The sequence below is a fragment of the Pipistrellus kuhlii genome, unplaced genomic scaffold, assembly GCF_014108245.1.
Source record: "Pipistrellus kuhlii isolate mPipKuh1 unplaced genomic scaffold, mPipKuh1.p scaffold_m20_p_46, whole genome shotgun sequence".
NCBI classification, from domain to species: Eukaryota; Metazoa; Chordata; class Mammalia; order Chiroptera; family Vespertilionidae; genus Pipistrellus; species Pipistrellus kuhlii.
In genome coordinates, this window is record NW_023425547.1 from 2,093,047 (window position 1) to 2,116,877 (window position 23,831).

Consider the following 23,831-nt stretch of genomic DNA (forward strand, 5'->3'; position numbering starts at 1 on the left):
AATCTCCACAAGCCTGGGACAAACAGACCCAGCCCAGATACAAAGATTTAAGGAATGTAAAAGCTAGGGAAGCACAGGACCCCTGTTGACAGAAAGGGAACCTCCTTCCCTATAGGTCTACCCTTCCATTGTTCTACTATTTCATTCCCACTTGCCTCTCCATCTTTACACAGGGAATACGAGCAGTTGCCAGTACCCCTTGCCACCCTTCACTTCTAGCTGTCCATCAACAGGAAGAAAAGAAGTCATATGTAGGTTCTAGTCTTTGAGTAGTGCAGTTTGCAAACTTAAAATATACAAAGACAATTTGGAAAAGGGAGTGCCTGTATATAAGCAAACGTCTGCAAAATCCTGGACAAAACTGAGGTCCTTGTACATGTGACATGTGTTTCTGGTGTTTGTTTGTTTGCTTGCTTTTCTGGGTTATTTTGCCTTTGCACATCTGGATAGGTGAGAAGTGTGTTGTTAGAGGCAATTCTAGACAGAAAAAAGGGAAGAAAAGAGGATAGAAATGACCTCTGGTTTCCAGGCAGAGGGTTCCTAGAGCAACTGGTACCATGCTATGAAGCCCAATCTACCCCTATGGAGAAATCTGAAAGGTTTCAACAGGTATCTGCTGGATTGGCTATAACTTGTTTTCAGTTTGCTGAAGACCCTCAAGTAAGCACTTCACAGTGAATATAATCCCTAGTTTAAGAAGTTGATACACCTATTGCCCCTCCCACATGCTTACAGTATCTGTTTTGAGAATGGATTTAGGAACCAAATCTGGTAAATGTTTCCTCCTGGGAGTTATGCTAACCCTATCCTCAAAATAAAGCTCCAGGTGAATACTTCAGGCCTGGCACCTAAAACCTGGTCTGGAAAGCAGATTTTCAGGACGATAGAGTTTTCCTGGGCTAGAGCAATTCTCTTCTGCCTTCCCCCACGCTGCCCCAGCACTAGTTTCTCCCAAACCGCTCAGCATTAGTGGGCGGGGAGGGGAGGGAAGAAAAGGAAAGGGGAGGGGAGAAAAGGGAAGTGGAGGGGAGTGAAAAAGGAGGTGGGAAGGCTTGGAGGCCGGCCTGGTGGGGGCGGGACCAATTCGCAAACTGTTGCTTTGCTCTCTATGTCCCAGCGCCCCTCTGAGATCCCAGGGAGCCAACGTGCTGGGAGAGCCAGAGGGTCCCGAGGAAGCCTGGAGGCAGAGGAGGCAGCAGAGGGAAAGTGACCAAGCTAGCCGCTCCAGTGAGGGACAGGAACTGAAGGGAAGCCCCACGTCAGCCCTGGTTGGGCTCTGGAGACAGCCAACGCCTCTTGCTGCGCGGCGGCTTCCAAGCAGCCTCCCGGAGCTACCCTTTCCTCTTTGGTGAAGTTTTTAAAAGCTGCGAGAGATTCGAAGGAAGCAAGCAAAGTACGGGGTAGGGCTGACGGTTGCCTTTGTCTTCTCTTTTCCATCCCTTCGCCCCCTCTTGGGTCTCCTCTCTTGCTGCTGCTTCTGCCCGCTCCCCTCTGTCCGCTCCACCACTTCGGTTGGCCCAGCCTGGCCAGCCCGAGTTTGCAGAGAGGTAACTCCCTTTGGCTGTAAGCAGACGAGCTAGCTCTGCGTTGCAAAGAGGGCTCTGGGGAGTCAGGCAATTTCAGAGACGCTACTGCACTGCACTGAGGACCTGGCTACTTAGGTGACACTTGGGGTGAGCACCCGTTTTCCCCCAACATCCTCTCCACCTCGTCGTCCTGCATGCCCTACCTTCCCATCCAGTTTTCAGGACCAAAGATCAAAGGATGAAAAGGCAATCAGGTCTTCAGTAGCCAAAAACAAAAACAAACAAACAAAAAGCACTCAAACCTGAACAAAACCAAAGTAGAGGGGGGAGGACCCACTCTGGCCCCTATTTGCACCTGCTTCAGTGGATATTGAATCTGGAAGACGAGAGTTCTCTCTCTCTCTCTCTCTCTCTCCCTCCCTTCCTCCCTCCCTCCCCTGCTCTCTCGCCCTCTCGCTCTCGCTCTCTCTCCCTCTCTCGCTCTCTCCTTTTCTTTCAAGATTTGAGCATCTTTTGAATCTATCTTCCAAGTATTCAGGAATAGACTGTGAGCCTAGCAGGGCAGACCTTGTCCAACGTGTGTTTTCACTGCACAAGACTTTGAAGCTGTCAGAGAGATTTTGTGTGGTCATTCCTGCAAGTTTCTTTCCCAGGAGCTTCCTGCAGGTGGGCAGCTAGCTGCAGTGACTACCGCATCCCAGCCTGTTGAACTCTTCTCAGTAAGATAAGGGGAAACGGCATAAAGGAATTAGGAAGAAGATTCAACCAAGCTCAAGGATGGAGGTGCAGTTAGGGCTGGGGAGACTCTACCCACGGCCACCGTCTAAGACCTATCGAGGGGCTTTCCAGAACCTGTTCCAGAGCGTGCGCGAAGTGATCCAGACCCCGGGCTCCCGGCACCTTGAGGCCGCGAGTGCAGCACCTCCAGGCGCCCAGTTGCAGCAGCAGCAGACCAGTCCCCGGCAGCAGCAGCAGAGCGAGGATGGATCTCCCCAAGCCCAGAGCAGAGGCCCTCCAAGCTACCTGGCCCTGGAGGAGGAACAGCAGCCTTCACAACAGCAGTCAGCCCTGGCGGGCCACCCGGAGAGCAGCTGCATCCCGGAGTCTGGAGTCCCCTCAGCTGCAGGCAAGGGGCTGCAGAGGCAGCCGCCAGCACCTCCAGAGGAGGATGACTCAGCTGCCCCATCCACGTTGTCCCTGCTGGGCCCCACTTTCCCCTGCTTAAGCAGCTGCTCCACGGATCTTAAAGACATCCTGAGTGAGGCCGGCACCATGCAACTTCTTCAGCAGCAGCAGCAGCAGCAGCCGCAGCAGCAGCAGCAGGAGGTGGTATCTGAAGGCAGCAGCAGTGGGAGAGCTAGGGAAGCAGCTGGGGCTTCAACCTCCTCCAAGGACAGTTACCTAGGGGACAGTTCTACCATCTCGGACAGCGCCAAGGAGTTGTGTAAGGCAGTGTCGGTATCCATGGGTTTGGGTGTGGAGGCATTGGAGCATCTGAGTCCTGGGGAACAGCTTCGAGGGGATTGCATGTATGCTCCCCTACTGGGAGGTCCACCCTCTGTGCGTCCCACTCCTTGTTCCCAGCTGGCAGAATGCAAAGGTTCTTTGCTGGATGACTGCCCAGGCAAGGGCACTGAAGAGACTTCTGAATATTCCCCTTTCAAGGCAGTTTACCCCAAAGGGCTGGAAAGCGAGAATCTGGGCTGCTCTGTCAGCGGTGAAACAGGAGTCACTGGAACACTTGAGCTGCCATCCACCCTGTCTCTCTACAAGTCTGGAGCACTGGAAGAGGCAACAACTTATCAGACTCGTGAATACTACAACTTTCCAATAACCCTGGCTGGGCCGCTGCCTCCTCCGCCAGCTCCCCATCCTCAAGCCCGCATCAAGCTGGAGAACTCCCTGGACTATGGCAGTGCCTGGGCAGCTGCAGCAGCAGCGCAGTGCCGTTATGGAGACCTGGCAAGCCTGCACGGCGGCGGCGGGGGTGCAGCGGGACCCAGCTCAGGCTCACCCTCAGCCGCTACCTCCTCTTCCTGGCACACTCTCTTCACAGCAGAAGAAAGCCAGTTGTATGGTCCCTGTGGAGGAGGTGGTGGCGGCAGCACAGGCGAGGCAGGGGCTGTAGCCCCCTATGGCTATTCTCGGCCACCTCAGGGGCTATCAGGCCAGGAAGGCGAATTCCCGCCAGCTGATGTGTGGTATCCTGGCGGCTTGGTGAGCAGAGTTCCCTATTCAAGTCCTAGTTGTGTCAAAAGCGAGATGAGCCCCTGGATGGAGAGCTACTCTGGATCTTATGGGGACATGCGGTAAGTTTCTCCATTTAGTCTTTAAGCTTTGAGTCAGTATGTGTTCTGGGATATATATTCTCCTTCCCGTGTAAACATTTTGCCACTGAGAGAGCCCCAGAAGATTCCTAAGAGTGGGCTGCCCTAAATGGGGAGCTTTACCTGGACTCTAGGCCTACCTGAGATTTTACCTTAGTGTTCTGAACCCTCACTGTGAGCCCCAATCACTGCCTTTAAGACCCTGGGTGCTGGTTCCTGCCCTTCCAAATTCCATAACAATTATCTACTCCCAGTCTCCTAAAATCCTTGCTGCCTCCCCTGGGCTCCAAACTTAAATCCAGTTGCAAGGGCCACCACCAGAAATAAAGCCCTAAGCTCTCCACTAATTTTTCTCCTCCACTCCCCCAAATCTGTGAACATGGACAAAATATGGGCAGTTTCTCCTCTTCGAGCCTGTTGCAGTTTGCCCTCCAGCCTGTGGTGATCCTGGCAGGTGGACTGGCCCAAACTTTTCTCAGCCCACCTCCTTCAAAGACATAAAATGGAGTGTGAGATTAGGGGGAACAAGATGGTCTCTAAGTTCTAAAAACTCTATGAAGAAGGGGTGAATTTTCTTCCCTGGCAACAATTAAGGACATGCCATGGGACTGGAGGTCAGCACAGAGAATCCAATCAGGCAGGATTAGAGAGCAGGCAAAGGTAGAGGAAAACCAAAAGACAACTTTCTTAGTGAACACAGGGCAGGATTTGCCCTCACAGGTTAACTATTTTGGAAGTAGCTGCTTGTTTTTTTATTTTGTTTTTGTTTGTTTGTTTGTTTCTTGTGGAGATTATAACAGACCCACAGTCCTCTACTTCAGGTTTGCATCAGATCTATAAAGAAGAGAATGTTCTTTTAGAAAATAATTTAACCACACTTGAGCCTGATTTATAAAAGTGTTGGAAAAAGTTGTAAAGGATTTCCTGCTATTTCAGTGTGTTCAGAAATCTGTTTTTAAAGCTCTTTAATATATTCCTTCATTTTAAGAATATTTTTAAATTTGAGCTGTTACCTCTAACAAACTGAGTAAAAATTGTTAGGGACCTATGAGTTATAATTTTGTCCAAAAGTTTTAATTAGAAAATGAGAAAAGTGGCAGTCGATTTTATCTTGCTTATTATAAATTCTTCCTTACCGAAGTTATCTTCTTGCAGACCATGTTGATGATCACCCCTCTCCCCCACAGCAAATGGAGATATCAGTATATGTTGGTGAGGGAGGGAATATATTGACTAAAGAACTAACTCCTCAGGTTTGTTGGATGCTGATATCCCCCATGGACTTGCTCTGTATTGTTTTGCATTTCTATAGCTGTGACTATATCTGTTACAAAATTTCTTGGGCAACTTAAAGCCAACAATTTGCCTTCTTTCACTGATGTTTTTGTTCTTGTAAGGTTGATAGTATAGTGTTAGAAAAGAGAGGGGAGGATAGAATTTCATAAAATATTTTCTGGGGCTATTGAGGAAACAGCTTCTTACCAGGCTTTACATTCTATTAATGTTTTTTAAGGTTTGGCTTACTGGATTTTTTAAGGGTTTGTTTATAGTGTCAAAGTCTTTTCTAGTTAATTGGAGGGGTTCTGTTTTTATTTTTGTGAGGTGGATATACTGTGTCATAAAAGTTATTTTTCATTTTATAAGAACAGATTGACTTGGTAGAGTTAACTTGATTTTGAAGAGCTGTAGCTAGTCAACGAGCCCTCTTCCTCTATGACATTTTCTGGGACAGAGGATGTCAAAGGTGCTTCTTGACCTACTATTGTGCTAAATCCAGTCACTGGAACCTTCCCTCTTTTGCATGCCCCCCCCCCCCCCCCATCTAACTCAGTTAGCAGGGAGGAAATCAGTGATTCCACATATTTGTTAAGGGCTAGGTATCTTCCAAGAAATAACCTGAAATTTTCAGGAAGTGGTTATCCAGAACAAAACATTTTTATAGGTGTGCAGTAAGGTAGATGATTTTATCCCAGGTCTTAATAGAAAAACCTCTCTATTAGAAAGCCCTGCTTAAAATAATGGCCTGAACTAATGAGAAATGTTTCAATATCCAAAGAAAGTACAAAATTATTGAATCTTTCTTGGTTTCTGATTGCTGCACTGGTTTGGGAGTCTAGTGAAAAGGAAAGCTGCTGTTCTTGTCCTGTGGGTTGACAAATAATTTTAATTTCTAAAATATAGAAAATACTTGATTCAATTTTTTTAAATACCAATTTCATTAGAATGCAACCAATCCTAATCTAAAAATAGACATATCTTTACTTTTTCTTTCTTCCCCTCACTTTGTAGAGGCATAATTTGGTGAAAGGCAAGGGTTTTTGTTTTGTTTTGTTTTGTTTTGTTTTGTGTTTTTTTAAAGCCAAATCCAGAGCTTTCACCTTCTCTGCATTAAATGTATTATATGACAATTTTGTGTTAAAAATCTTAAAATTTCAGAGGCCTCCAATAACCTATTGGATTTATCCCTTTTACAATTGTATCTGTGTGTTCATATACATTAGTTAATTGTAATAGTGAAAATTTTTGAAAGTTTAGTAACTTCTGGAATAACTATGTTTTTATATATCTATAGTGTTTCTGGGGAGAGAATAGAGGCTGAAGGTGGTATTTATTTTATTATTAAATTTACCATGTGATTTGAACAGAAGGAATCATAAAAAGTGATGCAGCGTGTGTGCAACCCTGGTGATATTTTATGGATATGTCTTCTTTCAGAGATCAAACAAAACTATAACTTTGTTAATTGACCACTGTTCCTTTGACAAAAGTAGGGCCCTTTATATTCTGGAAAACAGCACAATATGACAACTATTTATTCTTGGGAGATAAGGCCCAGAGGAGCCTGCCCAGGAATTAGAGTTGGGGTTTAGATAAATTGTCCAGATGCAAAAAGAAATTTTAAAATTTCTCTTGGTATTTGGTTCTGGTCTACGTAATAACTAGTATTTTAGTGGTGCTTCGAAATTGGCAAATCCTGTCATGCTCTATTAGTTATTTCAAAATAAGTCATTTTATTAACTCCCCTTTCCATCTCATTCTCCTCCTTAGTTATCAAGCAGATTTTTGCTACTATCTTTCATGGAGCAGTTTGTCTATTTTGTACAGCAGAATTTTGCTTTGGGATCAAGACAGATTGACACTTTCTGTCCGTAGGCCTTGAGGGTCAGTATCTTGGGGGGGAAAAACCCTTTCTCCATGGTCAGCAAATTACTGATGAGTTCTGTCTGGGCACCAGTAATCAGAACCCAAGGACAAAATAGCCACACTGGCTGTTACCCCCATTTTGAAATATGTGCAAATTGTAGAGATGGAAGGCTCCTCTTGGTTGTCCACAGAGTATCTGTCTCAGTTCGGCCAAAGGTAAACATAAGTGAGGGATATTTTCAAAGAACCTTACAGCCTTCCAATTGCAGGGTCACTCTGTGGTGCCTTCTTGCCAGTGATAATTTTACCTCATTAGACTTATATTCTTTCAGCTGTAAACTTTAATATAATGTATTAAATTTGCTGGAACATTTAATTTTCTTTTTTTTTAAAGTGCTTTTTTTTTCTGTAGTAATTTTCTCTTCTGGTATACATATACTCACTTAAGACAAGTAATTCTTGGCCTCCTTACTCTTACTTCCACTGTGGCTGCTCTTGGTGTAATTAGGGGCATAGACAATGTTATTATTATTTTTTTTATGGTGCTATGGGTTTCATTCGGACTCTGCTCAAGAAGGAGCTTAAAGCTGCTGGGTGTAGTAAGTAAAGGGCTTATTTTATATGCAAATCAGAAAACATAATTCTGAAACACAAAAAGGAAACAAAAATCATGTTTTGTGAGGTTGGTAGGAGAGGGAGAAGGAAACCTCTCTCCATCACCTACTTCCACCATTTTCTCTTTGTTTGCAGCTTCCTCAAGTTCTGCATATATCCCTGATTTTCTTTCTTTCTACTCCTTTCTTGCTTTAGACATTGAAATATAGAATCATCATCCTACTTTTCAGGATATTTTTTCTCATTACTCTTATAGATTGCTCCTAAATAATTTAAAAAAAAAATTAAGAGTAACAAATTAGATCAACTTCAACTCCTCTCTTTTAAGATTAGATGACTTAAAGTGATAGCAAAATAAATAGCTGGGTTTTTTTTATCTTAAAGTTAGAACCTGATTCAACAGTTGCTGAGGGAGCTGAACTAGATAGCTTGATGTGAGGACTTAGCAATTTATTGAAGTATTTTGCTGTCTACTGTCTCTGAATCTTTCTCTCTCTTTCAATCTTTGTTTTTCTGTGTCTACTGGTAATTTTGGGAACCTTTTCTCAAAGCCTGAGAAGAACTGGACCCTCTTCCTTCTGAGAAAGCTCTGCCTGGATCAAATCACTACACTGCTTTCAGAAGCAGTACCTAATGTGCAAACGAGGGTGCTTGCTATAAGTGACTGGCTGAGTTCATATTTAGAATTATAAATTAATCATTTGAAAACAAAGATATTAAAATAAATATAGTACCTCAGACTTCCCTTGGCAGCCTGCTCTCAAGGTCTGAGATGTTGAATACAGAGTAACTTATTCTCATCCTAAATTCAAATCTAACTCTTCATTGCTTATAAAGTTATATACATAATTATGAAAGCTCATATTTATATTGCACTCTTTTCAAAGAAAAGACCCAATGTCTTCCACTAGCACACATGTATATTTGAGTAGGCCAGGAGGTGCTTAGTGAATACCCCTTGCCAGTTGAAGAAGTAGAAATAGTTGCATTTTCTATAACATTTTTTTTACCATGTGGGTAAAGCTCTGTAGAGCAGCATTTCAGCTTTTTTCTTGAAGCTTCTCACCTGACAAATACCTGTTTAGATTGTTGCTCAGTAAGGCCACTTTCAATAGCGGCTGCACAGAGATGATAGACTGAATTATGCATAATTCCTTATACACTCATGGGTGTTGCCACCCCTTCTCTCTCACTACAATTCCTGCTGCCAACTTGTAGGCCACACAGCAGGGTTGAGAGTGGCTCATCTAGAGAAGCTTATAACTCTAAAGTGCTGATTACTTGAGAATGCTGCCAATTTAAATCATGCAGCATCTGAGTTCTATTTTTTAATAACAGCTTTATTGAGACATAATTCACAATGTGTATAATCTAGCCATTAAGAGATCAACTGAAGGACTTGTACGCATGCATATAAGCATAACCAATGGTTGCAAGACACTGGGGGGGGGGAGGTCAAGGCATGTACTGGGGGGTAGGGGAGGCCAGGGGGAGGTCAATGGGGGAACAAAAAGGAAACATATATACTGCTATTTGTAATACTTCAAACAATAATAAAATAAAATAAAATAAAATAAAATAAAAAGAGTTCAAATATTTCAGTATATTCAGAATTGGGTGACGATCATTACAGTCAATTTTAGAATATTTTAATCACTTAGCAGTCAACTCCCCTCCCCCAACTCTCAGCAGTTACCAACCACAGACCTACTTTTGGTCTCTATGAATTTTCTTATTCTAACATTTCATAAATGTAATCATACAGTATGTTATCTTTTGAAACTGGCTTCTTTCATGTACAATAACAATTTCAGTGTTCATCTATATTGAGGCACATATCAGTACATAATTATTTTTAATAACCAAATAATGTTTCATTATATGGATGTACCACAATTCATCTATCCATTCATCAATTGATAGACATTTGAGTTGTTTATACTTTTTGGCTATTATCAATAATACTGAAATGAACAGTCAAGTACAGGTATTTTTTGTGAACATATGTTTTTAGTTATTTGGGTTATATACCTAGGAGTGGAGTTTCTGGGTCATATGATAACTATTTTGAACTCCAAAACTGATTTCACGAGTAGCTGCATCATTTTACAATACCACCAACAATATAGGAAAGTTCCAATTTCTCTATGTCCTATCAATACAGTCCTTTTTATTATAACTATCCCAATGGTTGGGATGTGGTATCTCAAAGTGGTTTGATTTGTATATCCTTTTAATATTGTTTATTGCCAGCCAGTGTTTAAAAAATATAATTGTTCATTGCCAGTATTTAGAAATATAATATATTTTTGTATATTGACCTTGTATTCTGCAACCTTGCTGAAAGTACCTGAGTTTTGAACACCTTTTGGACTTAAGAGACAGATTTCTGCTACTGTGTTGAAAGTTAAAGCATACTTCATTTTGTCCTGCGTGAGGCCACTTAGGGACACTGTTCTCTGTTTTCCTCAGCTGTGAATCGGAATTGGTAATGACAGCCCCTTCCTAGATGAATAGAAGAATGTCTCTAAAATTTTCAGGTCTTTATAGAACAGTAGGAGATAAGTTTAATAAAGTTTTTGCAGTTAACAGTCTTATTTTTAGGAAGAATTAGGAACTGTTAGCAAGGGGGGGGGATGTGAGAAATAATCAATTCTATACAGAAAACTGACACAAAGAGATAAGAAAGGCAAACTAGGCCAAATAAATCACTAGCTATATTTGGCTTATTGTTTAGGTTTATATAAACAGCTGGAGTCATAATTTTGTTTTTATAAGTTGTCCTTTGGATAAAGTAAATGCCACCACACCTTCTGGGGTGTATTTTTAGATGAGGAAATGGTTCATTTACTTGCAAACAGTTTGGGCTTCTTTTTGGGAATTCACTCCATAACCATGAAGCAGAGATAAAATTTACTAACAAAGGAACTGTACTATGAACTCATTAACACTTTAGGCTAGGGACATGTCTAATCAGCTACAGCTATTATGTCCTGAAAATGGTAAGTGAACTGTAGGCCACTGAATATAATATAATACTGTGATGTACCTGTTTTTAGAGATGACCCTAATAAAGTTGTTTTAAAAACATATCCATCAATCTATACTTTTCATTAAGCAACTGCTATCTGTGTGCTATGAGGAGATCAGGGTAAAGGGGACATTATTCAGAAAAGACCTTGAGGTCACTGCCTTCAATGAACTTATTCATGGTATGGATTTTTAAAATGTATGCCTTCCAAAAAAAATTGATCAAATTAGGCTGAAGTATTTCTGCCTATTATCCTTTATGGATTAGGTGGGGACATGATTTATTTGAAACAATAGATTATAGGTCTTGATGGATATTTCAAATACCAGAAACAAGAATCTCGGGAAAGATAATGAAGAGTGAGCCAGATTAGTGGCTTGAAATCTATTTCTGCTTTTTTTTACAGTGTCACCCCACTCAAGTTAGTTACTACTTTCTTCCTCAGTTCCTTTGGCTATATCATTGCTTTTGCTAGAAACTTATTTTGATATATTTGACTATCAATATCTGCAATATATGAGGAATTAATTAAATTAAGGGGATTTGTGGGTCTAAGTTTGGCTTGAAAGCCAATGAAGATGTCCAGTGTGGTGGTCAGATCAAGAATTATTTAAGGTTTCCTTTGAACATGGTGGCTTGCTTTGAGGATCTGCATAAATGGGGTTTCAGGCTGTTGGTTAAGTGACTGAAGTGATAAGATAAATCAAACAATTATTGGGGTAAAGGCACATGAAACCTTTTTAAAAATAAGACCTTTTCTAAATTAGATGCCATAGCTTTTTTAAATGACCTACCCCCTAATCATGGGCTGTTTTCTGCAGATTGAATTAACTTCTTTGCTTATAGAACTATAATAGCATGATCTGTCCACTAGGGGGACTGCAAGCATCCTGCAGCAGAATTTTCTTGGGAATGGTTGGCTTCCTTTGAGGATTCAACACATCACAGGTTAACTTGAGCCAGAACTTATTTATTTAGTACCAAGGCAATAAATAAGCTACTGTAGTACTTACTATTTTGTCTGAGATGTTCTTTCCCAAAGTGCAAAACATTTTTACTAACACTGTTTGACTTATTGATACCTTTTCCAAATGTGATGCAGGAAACAGTGACATTGGACACATTCCAGTAGCACTTTACAGTTTACAGAGCAGTTTCATATTCTGTTATTGCATTTAATCCTCATTTATACCTTATACAAGCAGCCAGGTTTCATGGTACTGTAATATTCTTCATCCTATATAATAAAGAGGTAATATGCAAATTGATCATCACTCCAACACACAAGATGGCTGCTCCCATGTGGTCAAAGATGGCCGCCCCTATGTGGACATAAGATGGCCACCACAAGATGGCCAGCAGAGGAGTGCAGTTGGGGGCAACCAGGACTGCAGAAGAGGGCAGTTGTGGGTGATCAGGCCAGCAGGAGAGGGCAGTTGGGAAGGACCAGGCCTGCAGAAGAAGGCAGCTAGGGGCAACCAGGCAGGCGGGGGTGGGCAGTTAGGGGTGACCAAGATGGCAGGTGAGGGAATTTAGGGCAATTAGGCCAGCAGGGGAGCAGTTAGGTGTTGATCAGGCTAGCAGGCAGAAGTGTTTAGGGACAATCATGCAGGCAGACAGATGAGCAGTCAGGAGCCAGCACCCCTGGATTGTGAGAGGGATGTCCCAGATTGGAGAGGATGCAGGCTGAGCTGAGGGACACCTCCTCCTCCCCCACCATGCACAGGTTTCATGAACCAGGCCTCTAGTACTATTATAATGTTGTTATTCTCATTGTAAATATTATGTTCAGAGGAAGTAGGTATCATGTCTAAAGTCAAATAATTTCAAAGTGGCCAAGATGGGATTTCAGCTCCACTCTCTTTCTTAAATCAAGGGTTGTGTGATAAAATAAATCTTATTTATTTTATCACACAACCCTCTCACCTCATAGATTAAAAAGAGGGAGATTATGAGAGACAAAGAACCTTAACTGGTATCAATAATAAAATCTAGTGAAGCTCTTAAGGATTCAAGGTTGTTTTCTTTTTTACTAACCAAACTGATGGATTGGGTTGTATAGAAGTTCTGGGTACCAATAACCTTGCCATCCTACTTTATAGCCTGTACTTGTTCAACAAATATTTATTGAGCATTTAATATATGCCAAATTTATACTAGGTACTGGTGACACAGCAATTAATAAGGCAGACAAAAATTCCCTCCCTTGTGGAGTCTACAGTTTAATGAGAGGAGGCTTGTAGGTAAATCAAAGAGTAATATGTGTCATGAAGAATAACAGCACAGTGTGGGGGATACAGATTGATAGTGTGAGAGACAATTTCATTCATTCATTCATTCATTCATGTATGCATTTATAATTTATGTGCTCTACGCCCCCCCCCCCTTTATATCCCTCCACTCAGTCCCTCTGGACCACTTTATATTTGTTGGTCATGGAATGCCTTACTGTGAAGGTCATATTTGAGCAGATACCTGAAGGAAGTGAACCATAGGTATATTTGGGGTTACAATATTCTAAATACAGGTAACCACAAGTACAAAAGGCCCAATGAATTAGCAAACTTGGTGTGATGAAGGACATACTGCAGGGAGGATTCTAAGGCTGCTTTAAGTAATTGGAGAAAATAAAAGAGATCAGAGTTCATGAAAGACATCATAGGTTTTTGTTAAGACTTTGTTTTCTTTATTTTTCTATGTGAAGCCATTGGAAAGTTTTGAGCAGAAGAGTAATGTGATCCAATATATTTTAGTAGGATCCTTCTTTTTTTATTTTACTTTATATTTTATTGATTTTTTCAGAAAGGAAGAGAGAGGAACAGAGAGTTAGAAACATCGACGAGGGAGAATCATCGATCAGCTGCCTCTTGCACACCCCCCTACGGGGATGTGCCCTCAACCAAGGTACATGCCCTTGACTGGAATCAAACCTGGGACCTTTCAGTCCTTAGGCCGATGGTCTATCCACTGAGCCAAACCGGTTCTGCAGGATCCTTCTTTTTAATATCATATACCACTGTTTGATTTTTTATACATTTGTTTACTTATTGCCTGTGTGAAAAAAAAGGCTGCAGGAGCAAGAGGAAAGCAAGAAGATGAGGCTACTATAGTAATCCAAGTGAGAGATGATGGCAGCTTAGACCGATTGGTCTTGTTGGAGCAGATGAGAAATGGCTGGATTTTTTTTTTTTCATAAGAAAATGATTTACCACTTTTATTTTATTTTTGTATTAATTTATTGATTAAGGTATTACATATGTGTCCTCATCCCACCATTCCCTCCCCGACCCCCTCCCATGCTCTCACCCGCCTGTTGTCTGTGTCCATTGGTTAGGCTTATATGCATGTATACAAGTTCTTTGATTGATCTTTCTCCCTTACTCCCATCCTCCCCTACCTTCCCTCTGAGGTTTGACAGTCTGATGCTTCTCTGTCTCTGGATCTGTTTTTGTTCATCAGTTTATGTTGTTCATTATATTCTATAAATGAGTGAGATCATGTGATATTTATGTGGATGTGTTTTAATGATAGAAGTGACAATATTTCCTGACAGATTAGATACTTGTGAGAAAAAGAGAGGAGCCAAGGCTGATTGTTAAACTTCTGATCTGAGCAATTTGAAAAATGTAATTACCATTTAGTGAAATGCTGAAGATTGTAGGCAGAGCAAATATGTATGTGGGTGGTTATGAATCAGGAGTTTGGTTTTGGATATATAAAGTTTGAGTTATCTGGTGAACATCTGATAGCTTATTTTAAGTTTTCATGCACAGCTTTCTTGTTCTTCAAGATGATTAAAATGGACCTTAAATATCACCTAGGCCCTTGGAATCTTCTTCCTTTTCTCCTTTTACTTTATAGCATTTTGTCCAAAACAATTTGGCAACATAATTAGAGCACAAACTCATTTCTCCTGGATTCCAAATTGGTGCTTTTTTTTCTTAGTGTTATTCACTTGGGAAAAAGAGTGAGTCTTCTTGCCCAAACCTTAAACCAGGTAATTCAACTAAAGAGCGAATAAAAGAACTAGAGTAACACAAAAATTGACTGTTGCCTCCAATCAACCACAATATTATTATTATGTTTTTATTGAACTGCATACTAAAATAATGTATCCATGAAAAACATAGTAAGTAGATAAAAACTAGAACCTACTGAGAATCTTAACAGAAATGTCCTGAGATTGTAGGATACTAGAGTTTATGGAACCTGAGAATTCATCTTGTCCAGTTAGATTTTTCTATAGATGAGGTGCCTTAGGCATAGAGATGGAAAGGAACTTGACCAAAGTCACAAGTAAAGCTAGTGTATTTTTAGTCAAAGCCTGTTCTGGGGATTGGCTCTCTATTGCTTCCTTGAAAATGTCTATGTTGGAAATGTGATTCCTCAATCAAAGAATTGTAATAAAAGCAATAATAATGATAGTACAGTAAGTACAATCATAGTTTGATTCATAACCACCCACATACCTATTTGCTCTGCCTACATACTGTGCTATCATTTCAGTTCGTTACATGGATTAACTAATTCAATTCTTATAACAACTTTGGTAAATAGGTAACTCAAAGAGGTTAAGTAACGTGCCCAAAGGCCACACTGCTAGGAAGTAGCAGAACTTGTGTGCACACTTAGGAAGTAACTAGGAGGTTCTAACCACTGTATAATACCAGTAGCTTTTCAAATTAGCCAGCTATTTACCTCTACTATCCCAATAGAATGGTGACTGAGGTGACCTCATTATGCACTGCCCCTAATATAATCTACTGATCCTCACCAAGTAGTTGAATGTGTGGGGATTAAAATAGAGGTGGAGTGACACAAGGGTGTGTGTGTGTGAAAAAAAAATGATCATTTACAATAAGGATTGGAAAGCAAAACTGTAGAAATTATTTAAAAAGGCTTAGGGATCCCAAGATCATTGAAAATCTCAAAGTCCACCATAAACCTGAGCATTATTATGCTGCTTAAATAGGAGAGCTACCAAGGTAAGAAAAATGAAATAGCCAAGTTTTTGGAGTAAGGGGCTCTTTTATGTGTTTTATATATGTTAACTCATTTAATTCTCAGAACAAATCCCAGAGTTATGTATTATTGTCATTCTCATGTTACTGGTGAGGAAGTATGTACAGAATAAATACATAATATTCCCATTGCTATACAACAAGTGGAAAAGCATATATTTGAATGTAAGCAGTTCAGATTTATAACTTATATTCTTTTCCACTACATTTAAGAAAAGGAGTCCTACTTCTCCTACATATTTTTTAAAACAAAAACATTCTGCCTGAACTTCAAACATTGGGCAACTCTCTTTTTTTTTTTACTTAAAAAAAAATGTTGACACTATTACAGATGCATCTCTTATCCTTAAAATACAGCAGCTTCTTTTAAAATCTCTTACTTGGAAAGGTATGTACCCACAGTCACATGGTGAGTAATTAGCAGAACCAGAGCTTGAACTTGAGATTCCAGACTGCTAAGCCTTTTTGCATTTTATCACTCAGGCTCCCTTCTCATACTAACTTGTCTCCCTCTCTATTCCTCCTTCTGTATCGCACTAACCCTTAACCTTTTTAAAAACTTAACTTTCTCCATCAACAAGATTGAACAGAGAATGGGGATAATAATCAGAAAATATCTCTCCTTCTGGATATTGGACAAATGAAGAAAAAATGTCAGCATATGGGATTTACTCTAAATAGGAAGGGGAACTTCCAGTACTTGCCCAAACTGGTTATGCAAGATCCCACAGGAAGTCATAAATGTGGTTGTCAGATGACATTTTTGTTACTGTGGAAATGGAAGCAGGCTACTATTAAAGTCTTTTTAAAGACTTTTTTTAAAAAAAGTTTTTTAAAGTTTTTTTAAAAAGAAGGTGCTATCTTGCCACTCACAAAAACAACTACTTAGACATTGCTTTTGCCAATTTGCAGCATCTTTTCAAACTTGTCCTTTCATGACACCTCTTTGAAGCACTGTCCAACCTCTAGATGAAGTCATTTAAACTAAAAGTTGAGAATAAAGATGAAAACCCTGATATTTAGGTGAGAAAGGATTCCTAAACACATTTTGGGTCTGTTTATTCTTTCCAGTTCATCTTTGTTAAAAAATAGAAAGGTTAGCAAGTGTGTAGTCTGTGGGAGTTTCCAGTTGTTCATTTGAAAAACCTGTTTGATCAGCCTTTTTTAAAAAAAGTCTAAATTATACTGAGATATTTCAGTCACCAACTACCTAATAATAGACCCAAAATGTTAACCATGATCATATTTTCAGATGATGTGTCATTTGCTGGGCCTTGCTGAGGTGCTAGATTGAATTCAAATATAACAGATCAGATATAGAATTCAATAGAATTGGCTCTTCTCTGGGAACATCTCTACTCTTCCAGATTCAAAGTTTCTCATTAGAGATGACCCCACAATGTCCTCAAAAAGCTACTCTTAAGGCTTTGGGAGTTAAAAGAGTGAAACTATGTGTTGTTTCCAAAAGCCTTCTCACCTCTTGCCTGGATTACTGCAGTGAGCTCTGCCTGTTCTCTCTAGTCCTCTCTGCTGCTCACTAATCATCACACCATGTTCCCCAAATTTATCTACAATATTGTTAGTGTCCTTCTTTAAACAGTAATCTTAGATAATAAAAAGGTAATATGCAAATTGACCCTCACACAAGATGGCCACCCCATGTGGTCAAAGATGGCTACCATACAATGGCCAACAGGGTAGGGTAGTTGTGGACAACCAAGCCTGCAGGGGAGGGCAGTTGGGGGTCCATACCTGCAGGGGAAGGCAGATGGGGGCAACCAGGCCAGCAGGGGACAGCAGTTAGAGGTGACTTTGCTGTAGGTGAGGGCAGTTGGGGGTGACCAGGCCAGCAGGAGAGGGCAGTTGGAGGCCATCAACCCTGCAGGGGTGGGCAGTTAGTGGTGACCAGGACAGCAGAGGAGGGAAGTTGGGGGCAAACAGGCTGGCAAAGGAGCAGTTAGACATCAATTAGGTTGGCATGGGAGTGGTTAGGGGGTGATCAGGCTGGCAGGCAGAAGCGGTTAGGGACAATGAGGAAGGCAGGCAGGCAAGCAGTTGGGAGCCAGAAGTTCTGGATTGGGAGAGGGATGTCTACCTGCCTGTTTAGGCCTGGTCCCATAGGCAGACGGACATCCTTTGAGGGGTCCCAAATTGGAGAGGATGCAAGCTGGGCTGAGGGACAACCCCCCCTACACCCCCGTGCATGAATTTCGTGCACCAGGACTCTAGTTAAATTATAATTTTTGTTGTGTCTTATATGTACTTCTAAACTGTACCCTATTTAGGGGAAATATTGTTTTATGAATATCTTTGTGTAAGATATACAAAATACATAGCTTAAAATTTGGCACATAGCATTACATAATTATTTCTTTATTAGGTTATTCTATAAAGAAATAATTAAGTAATTAGAAATAATTACTTAATTATTTCTTTATAGAATCAATACTATTAAGTGATTCTCCAAAACAACTAAGTTCTATTAATAGAAAATTGGGATTCAAAATAAAGAAAGTGATAGTCATACTCTGTTAAATTATAGTCAGACCACATTTGTAATCTGGTGTTCAACCCCATTATTCATGGGGCATCTCTTCTTGTAAAGCATGGAAAAGCTGATATGTTGGGATGGGTATGAGAAGGGAGGCATGGAAAAGTGGGTATAAATATTGTCTCATTATGTCTGAAGAATTGTCATTGAATAAAGGAGTTAAATATTTTCTGTAGAACCCCAAAGGGCAAAACTAATGAGAACAGATTGCAGTTCAGTAAAAAGAAAAAATTTTCTCAGAATGGTTTCACCTACATCAGAAGTTGCCAATATTGACCAGATATGTTTTGCTTGTGTGTGTGTGTGTGTGTGTGTGTGTGTGTGTGTGTGAGCGCGTGCACACGTGATTAGTTTCTAACATTTCACATAAAAAAATTAGATTTCCAGTTTTGGGAATGAATATCTGACATTACTGGTCTATATTCCTGCATGACAATAGCCAACATTAGCTCCTCACCTAGATGGGGTGTGCACTTTTCACTTTTCCCAAACACCAGTTACCTTAAATTACTTGCTTGACTCTTATATAGGCATTTGAATTTTCTATCCTTCTCAGGTCAGGGGCCTAGGCAAATCTTAAGCTCTTTCTTTACTTCGAGGGTTTTTATGCCTCATATGGGAGGGACTAAAGGAAAATGCAAGGAACCCTGCAATCAGATCCAACCTGGCTTTCAGTTCTGGTACAGTTATTTGCCAGCTGTATGACTTTAAGCAAATAACTTGACCTATTTGAGTCTCAACTTCTTCATTTGTAGACAGCTTTCCTCACAGTGTTAATGTAAGAACTAAATAAAAAAACTTAGATAGACGTCATGCCAGTTAGTAAATGCTGAAATATTCATTAAAAATAATCTTAATTAAAAACAAGTTTCCTTCTTATTTATTACACCCTTTCTGTCTATTGGCAGTATCACAAAAGTAGTAAATTCACCCTTATTAAAGGCATTTGAAAAGAAGTTGGACTTGTTGGGAAACATGTACATAAGGCAGAACTTTGGACTCAATAGTAGGTGATTTCCACAATTGTTTCCTAATAATTTAAAAACCTGTAAATGACTCCAAAATGTCCATTTGTATTATCTTAGTTGTACCTTACAGATTTAATGATTTTTAATAAACAACAGAGAGACTAGGGCTCTTGGGAAAGAACTTTGGGTCAAGGCTAAAGTATAATGTGTTGAGGTTTAGGGATAGACTGACATATAACAAATTTTGAGTTAAATTCTGTCTCTGACAATTACTAACTGTATATTCTGGGCCACCTAATCTTTTTTAGTTTCAGTTTCCTCATTTTTAAAATGAAGATATTAACTTGGCTGGTGTTGCACAGTAATTGAGTGTCAACCCATGAACTAGGAGATCAGGGTTTGATTTCCAGTCAGGGCACATGCTCTGGTTGTAGGCTCCATCTCCAGTGGAGGCTTGCAGAAGGCAGCCAATTGACTACTCTTTCCTATCATTGATGTTCCTATATCTCTCTCCCTCTCCCTTCCTCTCTCTGAAATGAATAAAAAAAAATATCTTAAAATGAAGATACTAATATTTCCCTAATTGCATAAGTGAGATAATGAATGTAAAACATCTTCAAAAGTGCTTCAGAATAAAAATTGTACTCATTATTATTATTATTATTATTACTACTACTACTACTATTACCACTACTATTAATTAGATCAGACAGTCAGGCCTTGGGGGAAATGCACAGCTAGACTCAGAATGAAATATGTGGGTCTTTCCTCAGGCCACTGCTGCCCGCTTTTCCTCTCCGCAATGCCCCAAGCCTCCAAAATGCTTTGTCTGGAATGTAAGTGTGAGGTCATTGAAGATAACAGGAAGCATGATTTGCTTTGGTAATGCAAGTTATTAAGTTACTCCCCTCAGTCCAGCGGAAATCTTTTACTAGTTGATGCCTGTTTCAAAGTGCAAGACTGAGCTGGTATGAGAAGAGAGAGAGTGAGAAGACACTTCCTCTCAGCCAGAGGTCATGGTCCTCCACAAAGAACAGAATGACCCAGTCTGAAGTCTGGGCCCTTGATGAGTTTGGAGCCTCTACATTTATAAACCAGTCGCTCCACTACACATATTTGTCCCGTTCCCCCACAGAATCACTGGGCAGGAATTTTCTTGACCTGAAACCATCTCCCCTTCTTATTCTTGTGCTCCACACAGCTGGCAAAAGGCAGACAGCAAAACAAAAATAAGCCATAAGCCTCTCAGGAGAGAAAGAGAGAGAGAGAGAGAGAGAGAGAGAGAGAGAGAGAGAGAGCGCTTTACAACAGTGCTGAATTGCTCAGGAACCTCATGTTAACAAAGTACCTTCCTAACCACCTCTTAACACTCCAAACAGGCTAAATCATTTTTTTTTTTACTATCTTAGAGCAGCTCTTGCTTGGATGTATTTAAAGATCTGCTGAGTCACTGAAGAGCAGGCTAGCAGATTTCAAGAGGCAAGGACTATACCCTAGTCTATAGGTGAGTAAGTAGGAAGGTGAAATCTACATGGTTTTCTCCCATAAAGCCAAGAAAGGTCACCCATTTCTAGAAAGCATCTATTAAAACTTCTCATTCTATCACTTTTTCTTTTCTTACAAAAGAATAAGGATGAGAGGGAAGGGACACTCTTATCAGTGGGTCACCTGCCTGAATTGTAATGCTCCTGCTATTGGTAGCTCAGAGCAGGATAAAAGTGTTAGCATGATGTATACATTTTCCTCTTTCCTTTTCAGTTTCTGCTCACTGGCATTGTGGCATGGCACATGCCAGTTGCTGGAAAGTGATATATATATATATATATAATATATTGGCGGGGGGCTTCATATTGGGGCTTCTTTAGAGACAGTTGTTTCCCTTGTTTTCAACCTACAAACCTACAGTCCTGAAATTTTACAAAGTCCTGGGCTTCTCCTTAGTCCTATTCCACAGATTCCAAGCCCCTTTCTCTTTCAAGGCAACTTCTCTCTCTGTTTGTTAGTTGCTGCCTTCCTTCATCTACTTTTGCCACCTCTAGTTCCTCAACCTGTCTCCTATGACTGGCACAGCCAGATATTTCTAACATGCTATTTCCTTCCCATCAAAGTCTTGCTCACAGCCTCTCACTTTGCTGAAACCACCTCATTGCAGAGTAGCAAGAGTAGATAAAAAGGATGCTACTTTGATAAGTTTCAAATGCTGGTATTAAGATTTTTGTTCAGACAGCCATATCCAAGACCTAGAACAAATCAGGCAAGCCAGAAATTGCTTGAAGCTGGCGGGACCTAGTCCTCTATGTCTATCCCCCTTTTTATTGAGGTGTAATTAACATATAACATTATATTAATTTTAGGCTTACAACACAATGATTCAATATTTGTATATCCTTTCCCTTTTTTTGTTGTTAATAATCACCTGAGGATATTATTTCCATTGGATTTAAGGTATTATATATGCACATATCTTACCATTGCCCCTTACCCATACATGCCCTCACCCCCTAGTGTTTTGCATCTATTGGTTATGCTTATATGCATGCATACAAGTCCTGCGGTTGATCTCTTATCTCCCCCACCTCTCCCTAAACTTCCCACTGTAATTTGACAGTCTGTATGATGCTTTACTGCCTCTGTATATATCTTTTTGTTCATCAGATTATAATGTTCATTATTATCCACAAATGAGTGAGATCATGTGGTATTTTTCTTTCATTGACTGGCTTATTTCACTTAGCATAATGCTCTCCAGTTCTATCCAAGTTGCTGCAAATGGTAAGAATTCCATCTTTTTTCATGGCAGCATAGTATTCCGTTGTATAGATGTACCATAGTTTTCTTATCCAGTCATCTACTGATGGGCATTTGGACTGTTTCCAAATCTTAGCTATGGTGAATTGTGCTGCTATGAACATAGGGGTGCATATATCTTTTCTAATTGGTGTTTCTAGTTTCTTAGGATATATTTCTAGAAGTGGGATTACTGGGTCAAATGGGAGTCCCATTTTTAGTTTTTGAGGAAACACCATACTGTTATCCACAGTGGCTGCACCAGTCTGCATTCCCACCAGCAGTGCACGAGGGTTCCTTTTTCTCCATATCCTTGCCAGCACTTGTCATTTGTTGATTTGTTGATGATAGCCATTCTGAGAGGTGTGAGATGGTACTGCATTGTCATTTTGACTCGCATCTCTCAGATAATTAGTGACTTTGAGCATGTTTTCATGTGTCTCTTGGCCTTTCTTCTGTCTTCTTTTGAAAATATTCTACCAATATTTAGGTCCATTGCACATTTTTTTATTGGGTCATTTTCCATTGGATATATATATATATATATTGAGAGTGGAAGGGAGGGAAAGAGAGAGAGAAAGAGATGAGACACATTCATTGGTTGCCTCCTGTGTGTATGCTCACCAGGTGGTGCTGGGGATACAACCTGCAACTCAGGTACATGCCCTTGACCAGAAATTGTAACTGTAACCCTTTGGTGTTGTGCTGGTTGACAGTTTTACCATTGAGCAACATCAGCCAGGGCTATCTTTCCCCTTTGCATGCAGTTTTTAGGTACTTTGCAGACATGATGGTTACAGCTAATTGATATGAGAAATGGTGGCAGACTAGAAAATGGGAGTGGTGCCACTGGATATGTTTGAATCTAAATGATTTCAATTCCTAGGAAGTTAAAGGGCTTAACAATTCACCAAATGTTTTCAGGAACATTATCTATTTTTTTTCTCTAACCAACTTGGGAGTAGGCACTAGATGAATCAACATCACCATATCATTAATAAGGAAACCGAGACTGGAGGCAATTAAGTGTCATTCCACAATAATCTATATAAATAAAAACCTAAGCGACCCTTAAAATGGGTCAACTGGATGACCAGTCAGTAGCTGTGACATGCACTCACCACCAAGGGGCAGAGGCTCAATGCAGGAGCTACCCCTAGTGGTCAGCGCACTTCAACAGCTGACCTTCCATGGCCAGCCAACCACCTGTGGTCCCTCCCCCAAGTCAGCTGGCCCCAATTGGGACTGGGCGAGACACCCTGATTGGCACCAATCACTGGCCAGGCCGAGGGACCCCACCCATGCACTTATTTTGTGCACTGGGCCTCTAATTTAGACAATGAGTGGAGGAATAAGAATTTGGAAATAAATTTCTATTTATAGTACTGTATTTCCAAGCTCAATGCAAAGATTTGTGATTGAATAAGTGAGTAAATGTGTACATATTTGTTTTGGAAACATTATTTCCAACTTTGAGTTAAGGATTTGCTCTACCCTTTATGCAGCATAATTTGAATTCTCGACAATGTTAATCTGGTAAAATGATAACCATTTTATTTATTAATTCACTAATTAATTATTTTATTCTCTTACACATTTATTGAGTACCAACTTTGTACCAGATCCTGTGCTGAATTCTGAAAATACAAAGACAAATAAACAATACATCATCTCAGCTCTCAAAGACCTCACAAACTGTTGACTGACATCTCAATAGTAAACCTAAGAGCAGTTCCTTATGAAAGGAAATCACCAAAATCTCACATCATATCCCTCTTGCACAGTGAGAATGGCCCTTCTTTTTTTAAAAAATATATTTTATTGATTTTGTACAGAGAGGAAGGGAGAGAGATAGAGAGTT

The 23,831-nt window shown here is 40.4% G+C and overlaps 1 protein-coding gene across 1 annotated transcript in view; it reads left to right on the forward strand.

Moving 5' to 3' along the window:
* Positions 1 to 1,049: 1,049 nt before the first annotated feature.
* The window catches only part of AR (androgen receptor), a 312,743-nt gene continuing 289,961 nt past the window's right edge, over positions 1,050 to 23,831 (forward strand). The window contains exon 1 of the mRNA XM_036412619.2: positions 1,050 to 3,835. Coding sequence (XP_036268512.1) covers positions 2,304 to 3,835 — 1,532 coding nt within the window. The 5' untranslated portion in view covers positions 1,050 to 2,303. The remainder of the gene's footprint in view (positions 3,836 to 23,831) is intronic.